Below are 21,732 nucleotides of genomic sequence, written 5' to 3' on the forward strand. Positions count from 1 at the left end.
TAGACTCAACAATTAAACAAGAACAAGCAGAGTTTCTCGGCAGAAAATGTTTTTTTGCCGTTCTCCCGAGTGGATTTGTATTGGATTTGGATGCTGATTGATTGATTGGCTGAAGAAGGTGTCTGTCAAGGCAAGTACTCCCGCCCACTGAAATCAATGTGGACGGCTGGAAGTCCAGACTGATATAGAGACAGTCCGCATGTCTGGGAACGCCCACAAAATGTTAAACGGCTGGCGCGCGAATGGGGTAAAACCGCCCATATATCTCAATGGGCTGACTCACCAAAGGACGGTGCTGCGGCTCTAAACTACAGGTTTGGGGGTTCTAGAGCAGAACACAAGACGTCTACTCAGATGTGCGTTTACTGCGGTGGTTAAATCCCCGATCGTGTCTGCCTGGGCTGGGCAATCAGCTAAATTCTAACTTTGCTGAATGGATAGAACAGGGGATTTACCCCACCCTGACCCCGCCCCCAGCCAGGCTGAGCCAGCTAACCCAGAGTCTATGACGAGACATCGCCTCAACCTATAATGCAAAATAGAATGTGAGTGAATGTTATCAGGATGCTTTTTACCAGGCGATCTGATTTACACGGTGAACACAGCTGTCATTTTACAGAGACAAATCTCCATCAGTGTCCATGTACTCAGCAGTAAGGCAACAACAGAGTTTGTCCTGCCCCCTGGTGCTCCACTGTGGCAAGTGCACTGCGGCCAGATGTGCGGTCCTCTGTTGTTCTGTCCGTTTCCGTCTCCATGTCTGTCCCTCCCAGGGTCCTTCCCTCTGTCCCCCCTCCCTCTGTCCCGGAGCTCCTGTCTTCCTGTGGGTGGAGAGAAAGACAGGGAGAGGTCGTCCACCACGACTGAGGATGAGGAGGAGACAGGGCAGTCCAGCCAATCGGTGGCAGAGGATCGAGGGTAGCCATCCTCTGGAGAGGAGCCTGGGAAGAGGAACTTCCAATAGGAACCTCCTTTGAAGAGATAGACAGAGCCTAGAGAGAGAGGCGGTAGGGAGGGAGGGAGGGAGAGAGGGGGGGGGGCAGGGTTTACTCATCGCTCAGTTGTTCTCATCTCTCTCTCTCACCCTAACTTAACTAAGCCTCATTCTAATCTTAACCTTAAACCCAAGTCCTAAACCTAAATCAACTTTCAACTGAAATCCTAAACTAACCATAATCCGGACCCTAACCTAAACCTAAGATTATTTTTAACCCCAAACTCACGTCCTAATCAGAAACTAGCCCCTTGTAGAAGTGAGAATTGGCAGAATGTTGTTCTCACCTGTCCACAGTATCTTTAAAGACATTTCAACTCCCCATAAGGAGAGAAGTAAATAACACGATGCCGTCACTTTTTATTCAAAAGTTGGAACATTCGTTTGAACGCGGGAAAACAAATAGCCGAACATTTGAACTTTAAAATAAAAGAGAGACAAATTGAATACCGTTAAAAATGGCGGACTCCACTCAGCCGGATTGCACGGGCGACGAACGCACAATACGAGAAGCAGAGAGTTTACTCTGAGCCACAGAGCTGAGGTTATGTTGTAAAATATCCGGAATGAAGAAACGACAAATTCTTTCCCAATTCCCATAAGTGTTCAACTGTGAATTCAACTCGTTTCTATGAAGTAGCTCCGTTATGAGCGGAGCTAGGCTGCTGTGTTTCTGCCTCTCCAACCTGTTAACCTATTGATACCTGATGCAGCATTTGTGTGTGTATCCCTTTATGGTTCGCGGTCTTAAAGGGATACACACACAAATGAGGGATATACACGCAAATGCTGCATCAGGTATCAATGGGTTAATGTTACGTTCCAAAACACTCCAGTGGACAGAAATCTATCCTTCAGTAATTCTGTCCCTTTTCTGCTGTATCTATAGTTGAATTGTACACATGCGCCATGGGACAGGATCTGTAATGTTACTTGTTTTGCACCATTCGATATTGGTGATACTGCTTTAGATTAGATATTGGTATTACATATTGGTATTAGATATTGGTAGTGAATAGTGATACTGCTTTATATATTATATATATATATATATATATATATATAGTTTTGGTTGGTACTTTTTAATGTTTGCTTTTAATTTAGTTTTTAAATTAGAGTAGGCTATTTTTATTTATTTATGCTGTTTTTAAAAAGCTCTTTAGCATGTGCAATAATTTCCCTAAAGCACTTTATTTTTAATTTACTACCTTTATTGTCGGTTGAAATTGCACTATTTGTGGGCTAGATGCAATCGTCATTTCGTTTCTGCTGTACCTTGTGTATTGCTTTAATGACAATAAAGCTGAACTTGAACTTGATATATATTTATATATATATATATAATATATATATATATATTATATATATATATTGGTAGTGATACTGCTTTAGTCGCCTGCTTCTGTGCTGTAGTGTTCAAGCCAACTGTTGTTTGCCTCTCATGCAGAGCTGTCCTTCTGTTGTATTATGTAACATGCATTGTAGCAGCGCACCCACCTTGTGGTGGGAAACGGTATAGCAGCGTCTACATCGTGGGGGTGGGTGTGTGTGCTTTCGAATATATTCAAACGAACATTTCAAATTTGTTCAAACTTGATTTTTGGAAAAAGCGACAGCCCTAACAAGCACATCCAAACCACATCCACATGGAGTACACACACTACTGCACTTCCTCACCATCCTCGTCCGTGGTGATGCCGTTGACTCCTTCTCTGAGGAGGTGCGTCCAGGTGTCGCCCTCTGCCAACACAGGGCCCTCCTGTGGGTCCATCTTCCCCAGCACAGGGCCCTCCTGTGGGTCCATCTGCCCCAGCACAGGACCCTCCTGTGGGTCCATCTGCCCCAGCACAGGACCCTCCTGTGGGTCCATCTCCCCCAGCACAGGACCCTCCTGTGGGTCCATCTGCCCCAACACAAGGCCCTCCTGTGGGTCCATCTCCCCCAGCACAGGGCCCTCCTCTGGGTCCCAGACCAGGCCCCGCCTCCCTGCTGCCTCTGCATCACCGGCTCCCACCAAGCTCATCCCCATCCTGAGGTCAGCGAGGGGTCGAGGGTAGCCTGCCTGGAGGCTGAGGTCCCTGAACAGCCAGAACTGGGAACCTATACAGCAAAGACAGAAGCTGGACTCATGAGTTTCTTGCTTCTCTATTGGTTGCATAGAAGGGTTAGGGTTAGGGTTATCTGGTTCAATTTGCCCAAACGCTAGCAAAAAGAAGGCAGTAACTGTATTAGCACTTAGCAGGTTTCACTATATGTTTAGTTAAAACTATAGTAACTATACTGTTCAAATACAAGGTGATTTGCGTTGATGTTAAGAGTCGCACAAAAAATACTTGTACTGTAGCCTATAACAAACGCTATCTCTTAGTAGGGATTTAGCACAGTGGAAAATGTATCCGTAGAATCTGCAGACATTATGCAACATGCTTGTGTTTTTGGCTAGAGACCTACTAACAGTAGTCTGTATTAGATTGCTTTATATTTTTGATTTATGTTTAAGTAATACACCTAGTTGCCAGGAGCCTAGTTATTTTTTGGCCATGTTTAGACTGATCTTGTTTTAAGCAAGCTAATTTTGGCTTGACTTGATGTACTTAACTAAAACAATATTAATTGGTGTTTTTAACCATTTGCATTGTGAATTATCCTGCATTGTCAAAATAACAATGTCTTTGGCTAATAATTAAGTGTTGCACTTCATGCATTTTATTAAGCATAGTCTGACATTAGACCAATATATTGCTTTGAATGCTCTTTGAATCACAACAAAGTTATTTTTTATATATTGTGCCTACTAACTAACAAGATATTAGAGTAGGGCATAATACTCAGGCACATGGATGTATTCGAAGCCAGCGAGTTTCAGACCATAGTACCACAGTGAGGTGTCGCTACCTAACGGTGGGAGATGATATGGCAGGAATTGCACATCTAGTGATAAAAGTATATGGAGAAAATATGATACTTGAAAAAATTATATTAGTCCAACCCTATGTGATGTGTGTATGTATATTTTATCTATGTGATGTGTTTATGTATATTTTATCTATGTGATGTGTTTATGTATATTTTATCTATGTGATGTGTTTATGTATATTTTATCTATGTGATGTGTTTATGTATATTTTATCTATGTGATGTGTTTATGTATATTTACTCTATGTGATATTGGGCTATTTATATTTTCTCTATGTATCTTTTCTCTCTGTGACGTGTATTTTTCTCTCTCTCTCTTTGTAGCATGTATATCTTTTTTATTTTACTTTAATTGTTTATTACCTCCGCCAAGGAGGTGATGTTTTCGGTGACATTTGTTAGCAGGATTACAGAAAAACTATTGGGATGATTTTCATTAAACTTGGTGGAAGGCTGTAATCTATATAAGCAGCGTTCCATCAGTAAACAGGGACCGTCTGGAGGAAGATGTGCCAACTTACCGCTGATGAAGATGATGGCGTGGTCTGCCCGTCTCTCCAGCACAGCCTGGAAGCCGGGCAGGTCAGGAGGGAGAGCGGCCCACAGTCTCCTGACAGACGCCCCACGACCTGACACCAAGCCTCCCCCACTGACTCGCCACATCATCAGCCCTGCAGGGGGAGAGAGGGGAGAGAGACAGTCAGCCCTGCAGGGAGAGAGAGGGGAGAGAGACAGTCAGCCCTGCGGGGAGAGAGAGGGGAGAGAGACAGTCAGCCCTGCAGGGAGAGAGAGGGGAGAGAGACAGTCAGCCCTGCAGGGAGAGAGAGGGGAGAGAGACAGTCAGCCCTGCAGGGATGCAGGGAGAGAGAGGGGAGAGAGACAGTCAGCCCTGCAGGGAGAGAGAGGGGAGAGAGACAGTCAGCCCTGCAGGGAGAGAGAGGGGAGAGAGACAGTCAGCCCTGCAGGGAGAGAGACAGTCAGCCCTGCAGGGATGCAGGGAGAGAGACGGGAGATCTGTGCATGTCCCTGTATGGCTGTAAAAGGAAGTGTACAGTTTGACTTTACACAGTGACATGGGAGTTTTAGCCCTTTTGCCCTCAAAGAGGATTTGAGCATTACACGTCAAAACAATGTGACAATGAGCAGCTGTGAAAACCAGAGAGTGATCGAACCATATAGGCTACATTAAAAAAAGAAAGTTGAATAACACAGTTGGATTTCTTACCAAGAATTTCTTTGGTCCTGAGATTTGAGTCCCAAACATGTTAATAATTTGATTAAGTTCCTAATTTCCCGGTAGATGAAGGCCTGCCAAATGAGCCAGTTGAGTTTGTATTCTGACCTTTGAAGAAGAAAGTCTCTCCTCTGATCTTGGTCACGGCATCAAAACTGGTGTTGCAGCGATCGGTGGAGGGGCTGAGGGGTAAAGACAGGCAGAGACAGTGAGTAAGCCTGGAGTCAGTATGATCTGTGGAGGGGCTGAGGGGTAAAGACAGGCAGAGACCGTGAGTAAGCCTTGAGTCAGTATGATCTGTGGAGGGGCTGAGGGGTAAAGACAGGCAGAGACCCTGAGTAAGCCTGGAGTCAGTATGATCGGTGGAGGGGCTGAGGGGTAAAGACAGGCAGAGACAGTGAGTAAGCCTGGAGTCAGTATGATCTGTGGAGGGGCTGAGGGGTAAAGACAGGCAGAGACAGTGAGTAAGCCTGGAGTCAGTATGATCTGTGGAGGGGCTGAGGGGTAAAGACAGGCAGAGACAGTGAGTAAGCCTGGAGTCAGTATGATCTGTGGAGGGGCTGAGGGGTAAAGACAGGCAGAGACAGTGAGTAAGCCTGGAGTCAGTATGATCTGTGGAGGGGCTGAGGGGTAAAGACAGGCAGAGACAGTGAGTAAGCCTGGAGTCAGTATGATCTGTGGAGGGGCTGAGGGGTAAAGACAGGCAGAGACAGTGAGTAAGCCTGGAGTCAGTATGATCTGTGGAGGAGCTGAGGGGTAAAGACAGGCAGAGACAGTGAGTAAGCCTGGAGTCAGTATGATCTGTGGAGGGGCTGAGGGGTAAAGACAGGCAGAGACCGTGAGTAAGCCTGGAGTCAGTATGATCTGTGGAGGGGCTGAGGGGTAAAGACAGGCAGAGACAGTGAGTAAGCCTGGAGTCAGTATGAGACAAATAATGAATCAAAAATGGAAATTAAAGGAAAACGTTAACAAAGAAACAAAAACAAATTTATACCAAATTGTTTGATTTAAGAGTGAGAGGGATGGACGCCCTGAACTCCATACATAACGTTGATCAAATATTCATCTTTGCACCTCAGTGAAAATATTGTATTTATTACGTTGTTTAATATTGATATTTAAAATAACATTTAAGTTGTACAGGAAGTATGTCTATGCTACGAGGACCTGCATGTCGTACCCGTGTCTGTGGTGGGAGTGGTCTCTGTGGTGGTGGGTGTGGCCTCTGTGGCGTAGGGGAGGCTCTGGGGCCAGACGAGGAGTGTCGGTGGCCAGCAGCTGGTTTCTCTTCCCTATACACACGCGCAGACACACACACGCGTCACACGCACGCATCACACACACGCATCGCACACACGCATCACACACACACACACACACACACACGCGCGCGCACACACACACACACACACACACACAAAATATGTATAAACACTCTGATAAGAACATTCTTTGGACACATGCAGATAAACCTTTACAAGAATCAGCGTTGCCAGACGTACGATAATTATCGTATTTGTACGATAATTTTGACCTCTGTACGATGTACGATCAATAATCCCCAAATCCCCCAAATGTACGATAATTTCATCATTTTGTGACACTTAGACGAATCCTACGTCTATCACTCTATCTGTTTATACAATCATCTCTTCAAACAACATATTTGCAGCTAATACGTGCAGGGTGTTTTGTTGTTGTTGCAACGCAGGCTGAGATCACAGTGTTGAAAAATCATGCCAAGTCCAAAAAGTAGCCTGTGATCAGCCGCAGCCCCCCCGACATAGGGGGCGTACGATAATTTCACTCCAAAAACGATAATTGTGACCCTCTGGTACGATAATTCGACATTTGCCATCTGGCAACACTGACAAGAATCCACATGTATCTTAATTTATCTCACAATCACAATATCGAGTCAAATTGTTATTGTGAAGTCAATGTGATACCGTAGAGCTGCGTGATGTGTTCCAGGTCTTGGGGTGCGAGGCGGTAGTGGAGGGGGTCCCCGGCGGGGCCCTGGTAGTACGGCCTCATCACTGAGTGGCGTGCTGAGGAGTGGGCCAGCCCCAGGGCGTGGCCGAACTCATGCACCAGCACCGTGAACAGGTCAGTGCCCTCAGAAGCTGGGGGGGTGGGGGGGAGGAAGAGAAGGACAGGGGTGGTGAAAATCCCAAATAGTCCCAGATCAATTGATTCTCATCCAGGGGCGGTTTTAGCATCAGAGCTTTGGGTGGGCTCAGCCCACCCAAAGGTCATGGACCACTGAACCCCTAGGGGGGTCCGGGGGCATGGCCCCCCGGGAGAAAATTTTGTACAGTTTCAAGTAAAAATTGATCAAACTGGCACACTTTGAGATCAAAATGAAGAGACTAGATCTATGAAGAACTACACACATCAATATCTTCTTTACCATTCTGTGGTTTTACAGCAATGAAAAAATAATTGTTTCCCTATATATACTATATATATTTTGCATACAGGTTACTATGGTAGAATTATGCTTGCATAAATAATACCAAAATCACTTCAGGGGAGTTTCAAGTAAAGTAACATTTTGCTTTGTAGGCAAAACAGAAGTAAAATTAAATCAAAAGGGAACTTCCTAACTTATTCCTAGCTGGAATAATATTCCGACAAGATAATAATATACTGTAAGCACTAAAGCAGGAGTTTGCAGTCAACTAGTTGAAATTAATATGTGGCAGTATTTGTGGGTGTCAAAATCTATGTAGGGTGTACCACCACAAATAGATCAGTGTATGGGAAACACTGACTATTAAATTGTGTGACTAGAAAGACACCAATAAATCTGAGAAAATGTACTTTAATTTTGAACAACAGCACTACAACGGTGGCATTACAAATGGTATTATGAAATTATTGTGGGGGAAAAAAAGAATGCCACTTTTTTTCATGAACTTTAAGCAGAAAATTAAAAAATAGTTTTAAAGCAAAAATAAATAATAAATAAAGATAATTTTAACATTGGCTCAACCAGCCCATCTTACTGACCACCAGGGGTCCTGGTCCTTAATCCCTTTTTATTACTACCATGCCACTGGTACTGTACACAAACAAGGCTGTTTAAATATCTGCCTTGCACTCCCTTAGAGGGAAATAACAAGCCTGTAAGAACTTTTATTGAGATACTGAACTAACATCACAGCAAGACATAAGTGATGCCATGCATGCATGTTAAGCTATCATCATCATCACATCAGACAGGCTGTGTAAAGCAGCCACTTGCAATTCTGAAGGGCTTAATTTCATTCAGATAACAAGGGACCCGTTTGAAAATGTTTGTCACTTATGCCATATGTTTCTCAAAAAACATCGCATCCATTTACACCCGCTTTACTGCGAGCTAGCATGACATGGCTGGCTGGTGCCATGGTAGCCTACCTACCTTCCTCCAGTCCACCTGTTTGTCTGGCAGGCACAGCAACAAGTTCTTTTGTTTAGCCTACGAAACAACGTTACGTGCTAATTTGCATATCAATATGCGCTAATTAAGTAACTACTAACGACTCTGACTGCTCAATGCTCACCTCAGTTTCATTGATCATGAGTGGGGAGAACGATTGTGTGGACTGTGGAGGACCACTTCACTGCTGTAGCCTACTGTGTGTGTGACCTGTGTGAAGTGATGTGGGACTAGGCAGATAGATGGAGGAGGGAGCGCCGCGGTTCTAGAAACTTTTCGGGTGGGCTGAACCCCCCTAAATTTTTGTCTCAGCCCACCCTAAGAACATAGAGGGGGGGGGAAACACGCACACAGGGCATTGAGTGTAGTCAGAAACTGCTACTAATGACCACCATGGATTTGGAGAGGAGAAGAAGAAAAGAAAAGAAAAAAAAAAAAAAAAAAAAAATTTTTGCCTCTATTTTTTTGGGTGGGCTGAGACTATTTTTGGGTGGGCTAAAGCCCACCCAAAAACGGCCTAGAACCGCCCCTGTTCTCATCTTTCCCCTTTTGGAAATGGTGAGGAGGTGAGGAGGTGCATTCTGCTAATCCAAGAGGAATTCAAAGAAAAGCAAGTTGGTACTGTAGCTCAGGGGCGGACTGGGATCATAATTCAGGCCGGGCATTAGATACCAAGCAGGCCAGGCCAGGCCGATGCGCGTCCGTTTGAAGCCCAATTTGGGCCGTTTGAAGCCAGATTTGGGCCGTTTGAAGCCCAATTTGGGTCGTTTGAAGCCAGATTTGGGCCGTTTGAAGCCCAATTTGGGCCGAGTCCAATTTTACAATGAGATGCACCCACTTTAACCCTGAATAAAGTAATAAAACCACTAGTAAACCAGTAGGCGGCGCCTGGGCTGCTGTTCAGTGAGTGGCCTGACTGCGGGCACCAAAAAAAAAAAAAAAAAAAAAATCGCAGGCCAGGCCAGGCCACCGGGCATTTGCCCGACGTGCCCGATTATGCAGTCCACGCCTGCTGTAGCTAGAAGACAACTTGTCGTGCGTTCACACACCAATGTGAAAAAAGCCTGCGCAAATGCATCATCCCTGCGGTACTCTACGCGTCATTGAGCTGTTTCAATATCAGTTTCGTTACGTTAAAGACCAGCAGAGGTCACCGCTACTTCCTGGTTACAACTCCCAACTCTGGCGTATGCACTGCACGCATGCACTGCACGCATGCACTTACTCACACGACCACAAGAGGTTGCATTTTTAAACACCGGTCGTTTTAACCTGCTTGAGCATCTTCCAATATTATTGTCGTTTTCCTGGTATCTGGTCCCTGCTATCTGGCTTTGTCCGGTAGAGTCCCACGTTCAAACAGGCTCAGCAGAGAAGACATGTAGGGTCACCTGGCTGTCTGAAGGCCCAGTCCTCCTCTGCGTCCAGGTGCACCCCACCGGCCCGGGCGGGGTCCAGAGGGAAGAAGGCGTGGCCTACCGCCCCACCCGCCCCGTCGAAGGGATAGCTGTCGCCGTGGTAACCGTTGAGGAAATCTACCTGCAGGTCAGCTGCCTCCGGACCACCCACCTTGAGACAGAGTGAGTGAGTGAGTGAGTGAGTGAGTTCAGAGACTGCCCTTTCACACAGCTAGTGAGTGAGTGAGTACTTTCACACAGCTAGTGAGTGAGTGAGTGAGTTAAGACAGACTGCCCTTTGTGAGTGAGTGAGAGAGAATATAGCTGATTCGCCCATTTTTTGTCCAAGTAAAACTCTTTTTATAAGGATTTTAAGAAATGTCTATGGGAAAATGAATGGGGAATGAAATCCCTTAGGTCCCATGCCGAACCCGGAAGAGGGCGTGACTTAGGCACTCGATAGAGACCGACCTCATGGAACTCCAGGGGAGTTGGCTCCGCCCACACTCTTAAGGCGTAGAAGACCAGCGAGCGAATCGTCTCCCGGGACAGATGGGAAGAGGAGGGGTATGAACGCAACCTGAGAAAGAGAGGGAGAGAGAGAGAGAGACAGAGAGAGAGAGGGAGAGAGAGAGAGAGACACAGAGAGAGAGGGATACCTAGTCACAAGACTTGAACCAAAGGGAGGTGCGGTGGTTTTTTTGTGTGGTGGCAGCAAGTGTTTTGCTGTCAAAAAAAGGTTTACAACGAACGTTACCCAACAGTTAGCAATCTGACACATTTGGACAAGAGGCATTCCAGCCGTGATGATATTACACAGCTGTTCTAAACGTTACCTTGATTAGGTTGCGTTCAAGGACAACAATATGGATTTGACCTTAATTATTAACGGTAAGCTGAAATCGTGCTAACCTCAAAGTAGCTAACGCTACCTTAACTGGGTTGCAGTCGGGAAACTGCAGGCAGCAAGTTTGCGTGTGGTTGCTTGGTGTTGCGTGTGGCCATGGACATACACACACTTCACACATGGTATGTTTCATGTTGCACATTCAGTGTTTACATTCTATATGCTTGTGCTGCTTTTCTTAATTGTTCTCCTCTGCTCCTCCTTGTCTCAGGTGAAACACAGGTGAAACACACCTGCAGCACATGAGCTGATTGCTGTTGCAGCTCTGCCTGAGCTTAAAGCATGGCACCAGCCCAGCAGCACCTGCGTTTTGGTTTGAACCTTTTGGCCATTCTTTTCTTTGTTAGCCGGCAGCAGTATGGTCAGCCTGTGTCTTCCGTGAGGAAGAAGCCCAACAAATCCACTAGAGGCCTTTTAGGAGGGCCATTCAAGCCGCAAGTGGAGCCTGCAGTACCACCACGGCCCAAGAAACATCATACCGGAATGAAATGTTGGGAGCGGGGGAGTGTGGTGCAACGCACAGGTCCTGGACCTGGTGAGACGTACGAGGAGCCCGGACAGGAGTCAACCCACAGAGCCCAGTCCCTCCACGTGCCAGAGCCTCCCGGTCCCGGCAGAGTAGTTCCGGAGCAGCGGATTGAGTGGCCCTGTCTTTCCCTAAGAGGGCTGACCGTGGGTAGCTACTGGGACGTAAGTCGGGGCTTGATCAACCCCGGCTGGGTCACCTGGGCGAGGGTGTATGATGTTGCAGTACCCGAAACATCCTATGACCCCCAGGGTACATCACTGATGATACGTCCCAGTTGCATCCATGTGATGTTTTTTCTATATGTTAGGTCCTGCTGGCACAATAGGTGGCAGGCTTTATTGTTTTGGTAGGATTATTGCTATCTGTGGCATTGCATTTGTGACTTGGTGTTCCTCGTTAGGCCTATATGAAAGGTTGAGATCAATATTTGATCACTTTTGAATGATGTATCATGTAGCTGCGCAGCTTTGAATGACACAGAATGGGCATCATAAATAATAAAACGTGTAGTTGACTACCTCGCTTGACTAATTGTGAACCAGGCGCTTTATTTGATTTTCTCTTGATAACCTCATTGTAAAATGGCACCGTTTACGGGCATGTTTTAAAGCTATTTTTCAAGACAATTGGGAGCAGTGTAAGCTGTGTAGAAGGGAATGACTAAGCTAATAATAACCATAACAGCACAATAATTGACAAAAATCTCGAAATAAATATACAGTATTATTTTACTCTAATGAGAAAAGGAACAATTATTGATGGTTAAAACTGAATAATGACATCACAACAGTGTAATCCTAATGCTAAATTAAAACGAGATATTCCTCTCGATCTGTCAAACGGCAAAAGAAAAAGAAAACGCCCCAATTTTTTCTGGCGGGGAGCTTCGCTCGCCACTGGGGGGCACCTGCCTACCCAGCCACTGACCTCACCGCACGTCACTGAAGTACGGTAGTACTGGGCTACCACCCAGGGGACGGTAGTACCACCCGGGGAGGGGGGGGACTCTACAGGTTGGGTTTAGTCATTGGGGGGTGGTGGTCTTAGGGTTAGGTTTAGGATACGGTGGTGGGCTATGGGTTAGGCAGGGCCTCGACTCCAGGGGAGACCCAGGGGTCTCCAAGCCCAAGCCCCCTAACCCAAAACCAGGGAGAGAGAGGGTCGCCTCTTCCCAGCCCGTTTTGGATGAAAAGCCTGATGGCGTACTTGACCTTTGCCTGAAACTGCAGGTGTGGCGTGGTGCGTTCCATAAAACGCTCAAGGCTCCGAGGAGCGTCACCTCAAACGCAAAATGCGCGTGACAACGCTGGGCTCTGGTACGAGTTCGCAGAGAGAATGGGCTGGATCTGTGCAAACATTACAGATCTATCCATTTCTATACACAATGACCAACTGTCCGTCCAACTGACTGACTGACTGGCTGATTGATGACTGCTTGCCTGACCTGAATTTGCCTCATGATGCCATCGGCCATGAAGTAAAACATTCATGTACAGGGCAAGAAATTGAGATTTCAACATACTGAATTTTCTAAATTGTATACATGCATTTTTCTATTTGAATTAGTAGGCCTACATAAAACATTATAAGCATGACACAGGCCATGGTGGGAAGTTTAGCCAACCTCCAGTTAATGTTCCTATGGGTCCACATGGAGGCAGCCCTCCTCCTTCTCAGGCTTCTTCTCTCCTGGTGGAGCTCTCCCTGGTGGAGAGGTCTGGATGACTCCTCCTGGTCAGGCAGGGAGCAGCGTGGGCTTTTCATCAGAGCCATCGTCTCCTCATCTGAGCGCAGGAGCGAGAAGAGTGAGGGGAGTGACATATAGACCATCAGAACATCCTAAAACAGCAGTGTGGAGTGGTAACACTGAATAGAATATGAATGGCAGCAGCCAACTTAGAAGCCAGCACATGAATGCAGCGTAATACTTATAGCTAACAAAAACCATCTAATTGTGCAAATCCCACATCTGGATCATCATGATAAACCCTGGGCTGAGGGCTATCTCTCCACCATGATAAACCCTGGGCTGAGGGCTATCTCTCCACCATGATAAACCCTGGGCTGAGGGCTATCTCTCCACCGAGTTTCAACCAAATCCTTAGTAACTTTTTGAGCTATCTTGCAAACAAACAGACAGATGCCCCTTTCTTGGACATTCACAAGCTACATTTAAATTCAACTTATCACATCTGCTAGTGTGTGGCTGGTGTGTGGCGTGTGGCTGGTGTGTGGCAGTCCAGAGCTCCACTAACATTCATCTGCTAGTGTGTGGCAGTCCAGAGCTCCACTAACATTCATCTGCTAGTGTGTGGCAGTCCAGAGCTCCACTGACATTCCAAAAATGGATATGCGACCCCCGGCATGTACAGAGTTCATCGATATGTACAGTATTGATATGTATGTGATGCGATTGGCTGACTATCCAACCCTACAGAGGCAAAATGCACGTACCATTTTTAGCAATGGGCTTATGGAATGACTTGGGATTGTTGTTTTTTTCATTTTGGAAATCAATTGTAATCCCCAATCTTTCCATGTGCCCCCTGCAAGCCGCTCAAGTACCTCTAGGAGTACACGTACCGCTGGTTGGGAATCACTGGACTAGTCTGTGAAACCCCTAATTATTATTCACTCCTACTCATTTGGTAATGATGCTGACGTTTAAGTGATTCACATATTTGTTCACATTTATGTAGGTGTGCAACAGAGGCGTCGTCAGCCCTGGGCTTCCGGGTCTAGAGCCCCGGATGTTTCTTTCCTAGCCCCGGAGGTTATGAACAGCCTCTCAAGTCAGTGCTTGCAGCGAAACCCCCCTCTTTCCCCCGTCGAGTTGGTTTTTCCCATGATGACGCATCATGGAAGAAACCAACTCAGTCAGAGTGTACGAACGGGGGACGGCATTAGCTCGGGAGGTAGAGCAGGTCGGCCAATGACTCAAGGGTTGGCGGTTCGAATCCCGCTCCCTCCCAGCTGTTGTCGTTGTGTCCTTGGGCAAGACACTTAACCCTCATTGCCTCGTATGAATGTCTATGAATGTTGGTGGTGGTCGGAGGGGCCGTAGGCGCGAAATGGCTGCCACGCTTCCGTCAGTCTTCCCCAGGGCAGCTGTGGCTACATTACCCGTAGCTTACCACCACTGGTACGAATGGTGTGAATGAATAATGATTCCTGTGAAGCGCTTTGGGTGTCTAGAAAAGCGCTATATAAATCCAATCATTATTATATTATTTATTATTATTATTATTATTATTATTATTATTATTATTACGAACCCCCCCAGTAACTCCTGTGAAGGTATTTTATTAAGGTAAACGCTTCCTGTAAACCTAAATTCTGATGGTGCCGTTTTTGTATCATATGGTACTTTTATTTTGAAACTTAGAGCGGACGTAGTGATGGTGTATCTACGCTACTTGACGTAAGGTGTGCTCACCGGCCGGAAGTGAATTGACATGAAAAAGTTAAACAGGCGGTCGCAAAACACATGTCGCTCTTCAACCTACGGTTCTTTATCTAATCAAAAGCGCCTAGCTGGAATTGGGAACAAGGTATTGTTTGTTGTAATGGTTTAATGAAGCAGTGATGTGTGGTTTTGTTTAATGTTTTGTTTAACTGTGAAGTGAAGGCATTGTTATTGTGACAGTCATGCTAACGTTAGCTTCTATAGACATTGGAGTGGATGGCTGTGGCTTCATGCTGATGCTAGCGTTGTAGGTTGTAGTATCGTTAATAATATTCTGTGTGAAGATATTTTTCTCAGAAAATATATTCACAACTAAACAACTAAATAACATAAGATCATTTCATAGTTGTAGCTACTGTGATGCTGTGCATGTTGGTGCATGTCATTTGTTTGAATAATTTCATAGTGAGATGATGAGCTCGTGTGGAGAGGAGGTGGTGAGGAGTGAAGCAGAAACATTATGTAATGACACACTATGACAATAGTAACTGATAATTTGGTCCTGCATAGCCTACTGATATTTTCTGTTTGTTTTTTTCTCATCTCAGCCTGAGGGGAGTGGAGCAGAGCAAAACAGAGGACACCAGACCACAGCAGAGGAGAGGAGAGCAGAGTTGAGGAGACCAGAGCAGAGGATGAGGAGGGGAGGTGGTGAGAACTTCTTGTAAGTGAAAGAGGCTAATGCTGACATTTATCAATTCATGAATTTGCTAAGTGGACTCCCGCCAGAACCTTATCAAGGACCTCACTTTGAGACCCACTAATCTTGTTCTTCTGTATTCATCTCAAATGACTCACAACATGGGTATTTACGGATTGGAAAAAACAAATTTTTACCCCCCCTCCCCGTCGGCTTACCGGGCTAAAGCCCCCAATGTCTTCAGGACCTAGAAACGCCCCTGGTGTGCAAATGTATGTGGGTGTATAAAACAGCACAACAGAAACAGGGGATATTTTTGGCCCCGGTGCTGGTAATGCACCAGGGGCCTTATGTTCCCGCATGTCGCCAAGACTAATTATGCACCGTTTTAGGCGACTAAATGGCGGCCGGCCACTAGAGGGCGCCGCTGCCCCACTAAGATTTGCCGTCATACCTTCCTCACGGTATCAGCTGTTTCCCCAAAACAACGTGCCCAAGTCGCTTTGCAGAATGCAGCTTACGCGGCCCCTCCCCCTTGCTGCATGCCAGACGCACAGTAGAGAGGAGCTGTGAGGAGCTGTCCCTGTGTGTTTACAATCATGTGTGTGATAAAGCAGGAGAACGCAAGGACCCCCCTGAACTTTCCCCCATCTAAAAACGTCGGCTGTATGGGAATATTTCGGCGTTTGTAAAAATACAGATGGCCATAGCCTCAACGCAAGACTCATCCGAATGACTGATGAGTCTCGCGTTGAGCCTAGGATGGCCAGGGCTTAGATCTGCGTGAGCACGACCCGTCGTAATTTGTCAAATTCAAGGTACATTAAAACGTTGTCTTGCTTCAACATACATCGCATCGCATAAACCATTTCCACCCGCAGGTTTGAGGAGTAGCTAACATAAACGTCAGATAAATACTCTCTATAGGCTAACGTTACCTACTGAGGCAGCTAACATGGCTAATTAGCTAGCTAACGCGGTCCATCGATATACAGTCTGGTAGACAGATAAAGCAGTGTGTTCCTTCTGTTTTACACAATGTTAGCCAGCCTGCCTGGTCTCTTCTCTGTATATCCTTACAACAGCTAAGAGAGGAGCTTGTGAAGATTGAACGAACATCCCCCACAGTCAAAGCACTTCCCTGAGATATCTATATAAAAACGTTTATTGCTTTAATACCAAAAATAAAACCTCCAGTGTCTGTAAGCTAACGCTAACGCGTTAGCGATTAGCTATTGGCTGGTTGTTGTGTACACTTGTGTAGGCCCCATGTTATGGTTAGACCCGGGAGTTGACATTATAAAACACATTTCCTGGCATATGCAGGCAGTTGGAAAACCTGGTAAGTTCTGAAAATATGTGTCTATTATTGTGTTATTCCAGCTATCATTATCGGTTGTTAGGTTAGAGTACGGTAATATGAAGCCGACAAAAACCGGCAAAACAGACAAGCGGTTAATGCTAGTCTGCTTCCATTAAAACCATTGTGTATTAAAATAAACGATAACGTAGCTGGAGTAACTAATAAAACACATTATTTTCTGAACTTACTTAAGTCCCCAACCAACTTTGCGCAGCTTTCTCAAAACAATGTCCTTTTTATTGCGGTCCATCGATATACAGTCTGGTAGACAGATCAAGCAGTGTCTTCCTTTTGTTTTACCAAGCAGTGTCTTCTCTACGCGCGTTGCGTGATTTCTAACCCCACATAGGATAAGCAATAACCACGCCCTGTGGCGCCGGGATTGGCCAGGAGCAACACTGGAGGGCACGCAGCCCAGCGATTTCATGAACCAACTGAATAGCTCTTGAGAACGGACAGCGATTTCACCTACCTTCCTTAGCATAGTAATAATAATAATAAGCATAATAATTGTAATCTACACAATGTACACAATCTACAAAAACATGCAATAATATAAATGGTGTTGTGTTCACGTTCATAGCTCATATTATATAATGTAGATATCGTTAATTTCAAGCTCAATACAATTCTTACAGAGAAAAGGTACAGCACTGAAAATGTAACAAGCAATAGTTTTTTAAACATCTTTACTTTAAAAGATGAAAACCCCCAGGTGCTTTAGTCCAAAACAGATCTAAAACAGATCTATAAGGTGAAGAGCCTGTAGCCTGTAGATGACGGCTTGAGACTGGCTGCCACAGCTGTCAATCATCCCTTTTTATATGTCAAATAAGTACTTAAAAACAAACTGATCAGAAAAATGACCACTTGCACAGGCATTAGCATGACAATAACTATCTAAAATGATACAACCCACCTTTGGAAAAAATGCGTGACGATACCATGCACCGGGGCTATGCCAGGTTTCGACCTGGCCTTGTTTTCTTATTTCTGATTGCATTGCTGTTTGTTTGCCAGAAAAGTTCATTACCGCCACCAGGGGGCGATAAATAATCATATTACTTTTGAAATGAGTGACAAGTCATGAGTAATGTGTTAATGTTTTTTTTGTAATAAGCCCAACATGCCAGACAGCAACAAGACAACAAGACAGACAGCAAGAATAAAGAAAGAGGAAGGCTGCACTGTATTACTGGAGAGAGAGCAGACAGATATCCTCACCTACAACTCCAGTCTCTTTGAGGCCTGCAAACCTCTGCATGGCCCTGACAGCATGAGTGACAGCTGTCCAGGCCTGTAGCTGTCCGTTGGAAGGGTCAGGGGGCGGGAGGTAGCCATACCTCATTAACCAATCCTGTGTGGGGGACAAAGAATCATATATATTAGATACAGGCAGGCGCGGACTGCATAATCGGCCACGTCAGGCAAATGGCCGGTGGCCTGGCCTGGCCTGCAATTTTTTTTTTTTTTTTTGGTGCCCGCAGTCAGGCCACTCACTGAACAGCAGGCCAGGTGCCGTCCTACTGGTTTACTAGTGGTTTTATTACTTTATTCAGGGTTAAAGTGGGTGCATCTCATTGTAAAATTGGACTCGGCCCAAATTGGGCTTCAAACGGCCCAAATTGGGCTTCAAACGGCCCAAATCTGGCTTCAACTGGCCCAAATCTGGCTTCAAACGGCCCAAATCTGGCTTCAAACGGCCCAAATTGGGCTTCAAACGACCCAAATCGGGCTACAAACGACCCAAATTGGGCTTCAAACGGCCCAAATCTGGCTTCAAACGGCCCAAATTAGGCTTCAAACGGCCCAAATTGACCCTGTTCAACTAATGAGATTAAAAAGTTGCCAGTTTTAGCGTGTAGCAACACTAGCGTGCTAGCTAGGATTGTTGTTGTTTCACAGCGGCGGGAGGCATTTGAGAGTGAGTAACACACAGGGAGCAGAAGGGAAATCCCTTTCCGCACCAATGGCAGAGCTTAGACCCACAGCCTGCTTCCAGGCAGTCAGACTACAAGTCACCAGAACCCAAGTCAAGTCAAGTCTCATGTCTCTTCATGTCAAGTCCCAAACTATTCAAACTGTGACTGGAGTCTAATTTGTGTGATTATTTGTCCCCACCTCACTGATACATGGATCAAAACTCAGCTGCCCGGTTGCTCACTCACTCCCGCTCCAGAGAACACAGCACACCCATCCTCCAACACCTTCACTGGCTTCCAATTCAGCACCCAATCCATTTCAAGATCCTTCTCATCACTTACAAAGCTCTCAATAATCTCATACCTGACAGATCTCCTCCATCGCCACTCCCCCACTCGCCACCTCTGATCTGCCGATGCTAACCTACTCACCCCCATCACCAAGACCAAGTACCGCACCTTGGGGGACAGAGCCTTCGCCATTGCTGCCCCAACCCTCTGGAATTCCCTGCCCCTTAACATCCGAAGCTCTGACACACTCACTTCTTTCAAAAACCAACTCAAATCCCACCTTTTCAAGAAAGCCTACAATATCTGACTTCTACCTCCACCTTCCTTTTTCATTTTGCAACCCCCATATTTGTTTTTGTTCTGTATTTGTGTAAAGTTTTATGTTATACTGTTTGTAAAGCGTATTTGAGTAACTAGAAAAGCACTATATAAGTCATATGTATTATTATTATCAAAGAAACCCAACCAAATAGCTTTGTATGATACAGCATTGTGGCCTTGTATATTGGGATTTTTATGTTTGAACCACGTGCTACTTTTATTTTGAAATTTGATCTTGGTATGCTAGAGCAGTGGTGCTCAAACTTTTTTGGCTTCAGTACCCCTCAGTTTCCCTGATTTCTCAATCCAAGTAGCCCCTTTACCCGACTACAACATTTCGTTGGTTGGTTTGCACAGAATTCATGCATTTTAAAGCTTGTGGCCCTGTCTTGGATCTCACCACCAGCTGGGCGCTCTCGTCTTCAGTGGGTGTCACCGGTGCAGAGGAGGGTGTCACCTGTGCAGAGGAGGGTGTCACCGGTGCAGAGGAGGGTGTCACCGGTGCAGAGGAGGGTGTCACCTGTGCAGAGGAGGGTGTCACCGGTGCAGAGGAGGGTGTCACCTGTGCAGAGGAGGGTGTCACCGGTGCAGAGGAGGGTGTCACCTGTGCAGAGGAGGGTGTCACCGGTGCAGAGGAGGGTGTCACCGGTGCAGAGGAGGGTGTCACCTGTGCAGAGGAGGGTGTCACCTGTGCAGAGGAGGGTGTCACCTGTGCAGAGGAGGGTGTCACCGGTGCAGAGGAGGGTGTCACCGGTGGAGAGGAGGGTGTCACCGGTGCAGAGGAGGGTGTCACCTGTGCAGAGGAGGGTGTCACCTGTGCAGAGGAGGGTGTCACTGGTGCAGAGGAGGGTGTCACCGGTGGAGAGGAGGGTGTCACCTGTGTAGAAGAGGGTGTCACCTGTGCAGAGGAGGGTGTCACCTGTGCAGAGGAGGGTGTCACCGGTGCAGAGGAGGGTGTCACCTGTGCAGAGGAGGGTGTCACCTGTGTAGAGGAGGGTGTCACCGGTGGAGAGGAGGGTGTCACCTGTGTAGAGGAGGGTGTCACCGGTGCAGAGGAGGGTGTCACCGGTGGAGAGGAGGGTGTCACCTGTGCAGAGGAGGGTGTCACCTGTGCAGAGGAGGGTGTCACCTGTGCAGAGGAGGGTGTCACCTGTGCAGAGGAGGGTATCGGGGTGACGGCAGCAGTGCACACCCTCTGCAGACGTCCACAGCACAAGCAGAGGAAGAGAACAGGCCACATCTTCATTCTGCGTACATGTTCTTGCCTCAGACTTTCACAGAACCCAAATCCTCCAACACTTCCAGGGAGTCCATTCAGGCAAAGGTTCTATGGTTTAAAACAAAAACATATGAATGTAAATGAGGCCTTAGTGGAATACTCCGCTGGGTTAGGCGACTCAATATCATAATAATATTTACTTTCCCTCTGAAAAGGAAGGACAAGCAGCTGCTTTACAAGGTGAAAAGAACATCAAGTGTGGGTGACAGTAGCTGACGGGAAAGACCCATCTGATATTTCCCCCGGGGAGACGACCTGACAAGACGCAATCAGGAGATGGAAGGAGACGACCATGAGGTACAGAAGGGAGGGCATGCTGCTGTGTGTGTGTGTGTGTGTGTGTGTGCATGCGTGCGTGCGTGCACATGCGTGCATGTGTGTGTGTATGTGTGCATATGTGTGTGTGTGTGTGTGTGTGCGTGTGTGTGGGTGTGTGCGCGTGTGTGTGTGTGTGTGTGTGTGTGTGTGTGTGTGTGTGTGTGTGTGTGCACGTGCGTGTGTGTGTCAGAGGAAACTTAATTAGATGAGCGGGAAGCGTTGGAGCTGAGGAGGCGGAGCAGAAAGGATAGAGACTAGATGGATGGAGGAGAACTGTTCAACTAATGAGATTAAAGTGGAGAGGATGGAGGACTGTAACAAGGGAGAGACTGTTAAGAAAAAGAAGATGCAAAAGTGTGTGTGTGTGTGTGTGTGCGTGCGTGCGTGCGTGCGTGTGTGTGTGTGTGTGTGCGCGGGGGTGTGTGTGTGTGTGTGTGGGGGGGGGGGCTCACAAAACATATCTGTGGATTGCAATGTACAATACATTCAGGCGGTGTCTCGTCATAGACGTGTGGTCAATGGGTCAGCGTGGGGGAAATCGTCCTGTTTTCCCCAGGCAGTACAGCTAGCATTTAGCTGCTAGCCCAGCCCAGGCAGACAGGGGACACATGTGCCTGGTATCTTCAGGGACTTCTTGTGGAGCTCTGACGCCTTCCTGCTGGTGGCTCATATCATTGAGATACATTGGTGGCTTCCCCCACGGCATACTACTGACACAACTGACGCTA

General features: G+C 46.5%; 1 protein-coding gene across 1 annotated transcript; it reads right to left on the reverse strand.

Annotated features, from left to right (window-relative positions):
- Positions 1 to 588: 588 nt before the first annotated feature.
- LOC310790235 (uncharacterized protein) lies at positions 589 to 20,653 on the reverse strand (the record flags this gene model as incomplete). Its single annotated transcript, XM_083651907.1, has 11 exons — positions 589 to 992; positions 2,672 to 3,094; positions 4,432 to 4,581; positions 5,253 to 5,326; positions 6,325 to 6,436; positions 7,094 to 7,270; positions 9,963 to 10,140; positions 10,440 to 10,548; positions 13,029 to 13,188; positions 18,098 to 18,230; positions 19,808 to 20,653. The coding sequence occupies 11 exons, from the start codon at positions 20,651 to 20,653 to the stop codon at positions 589 to 591; spliced, it is 2,766 nt and encodes a 921-aa protein (XP_083508033.1).
- Positions 20,654 to 21,732: the final 1,079 nt, after the last annotated feature.

This window comes from Poromitra crassiceps, assembly GCF_964638095.1.
Source record: "Poromitra crassiceps genome assembly, chromosome: 15".
Lineage (NCBI taxonomy): Eukaryota > Metazoa > Chordata > Actinopteri > Beryciformes > Melamphaidae > Poromitra > Poromitra crassiceps.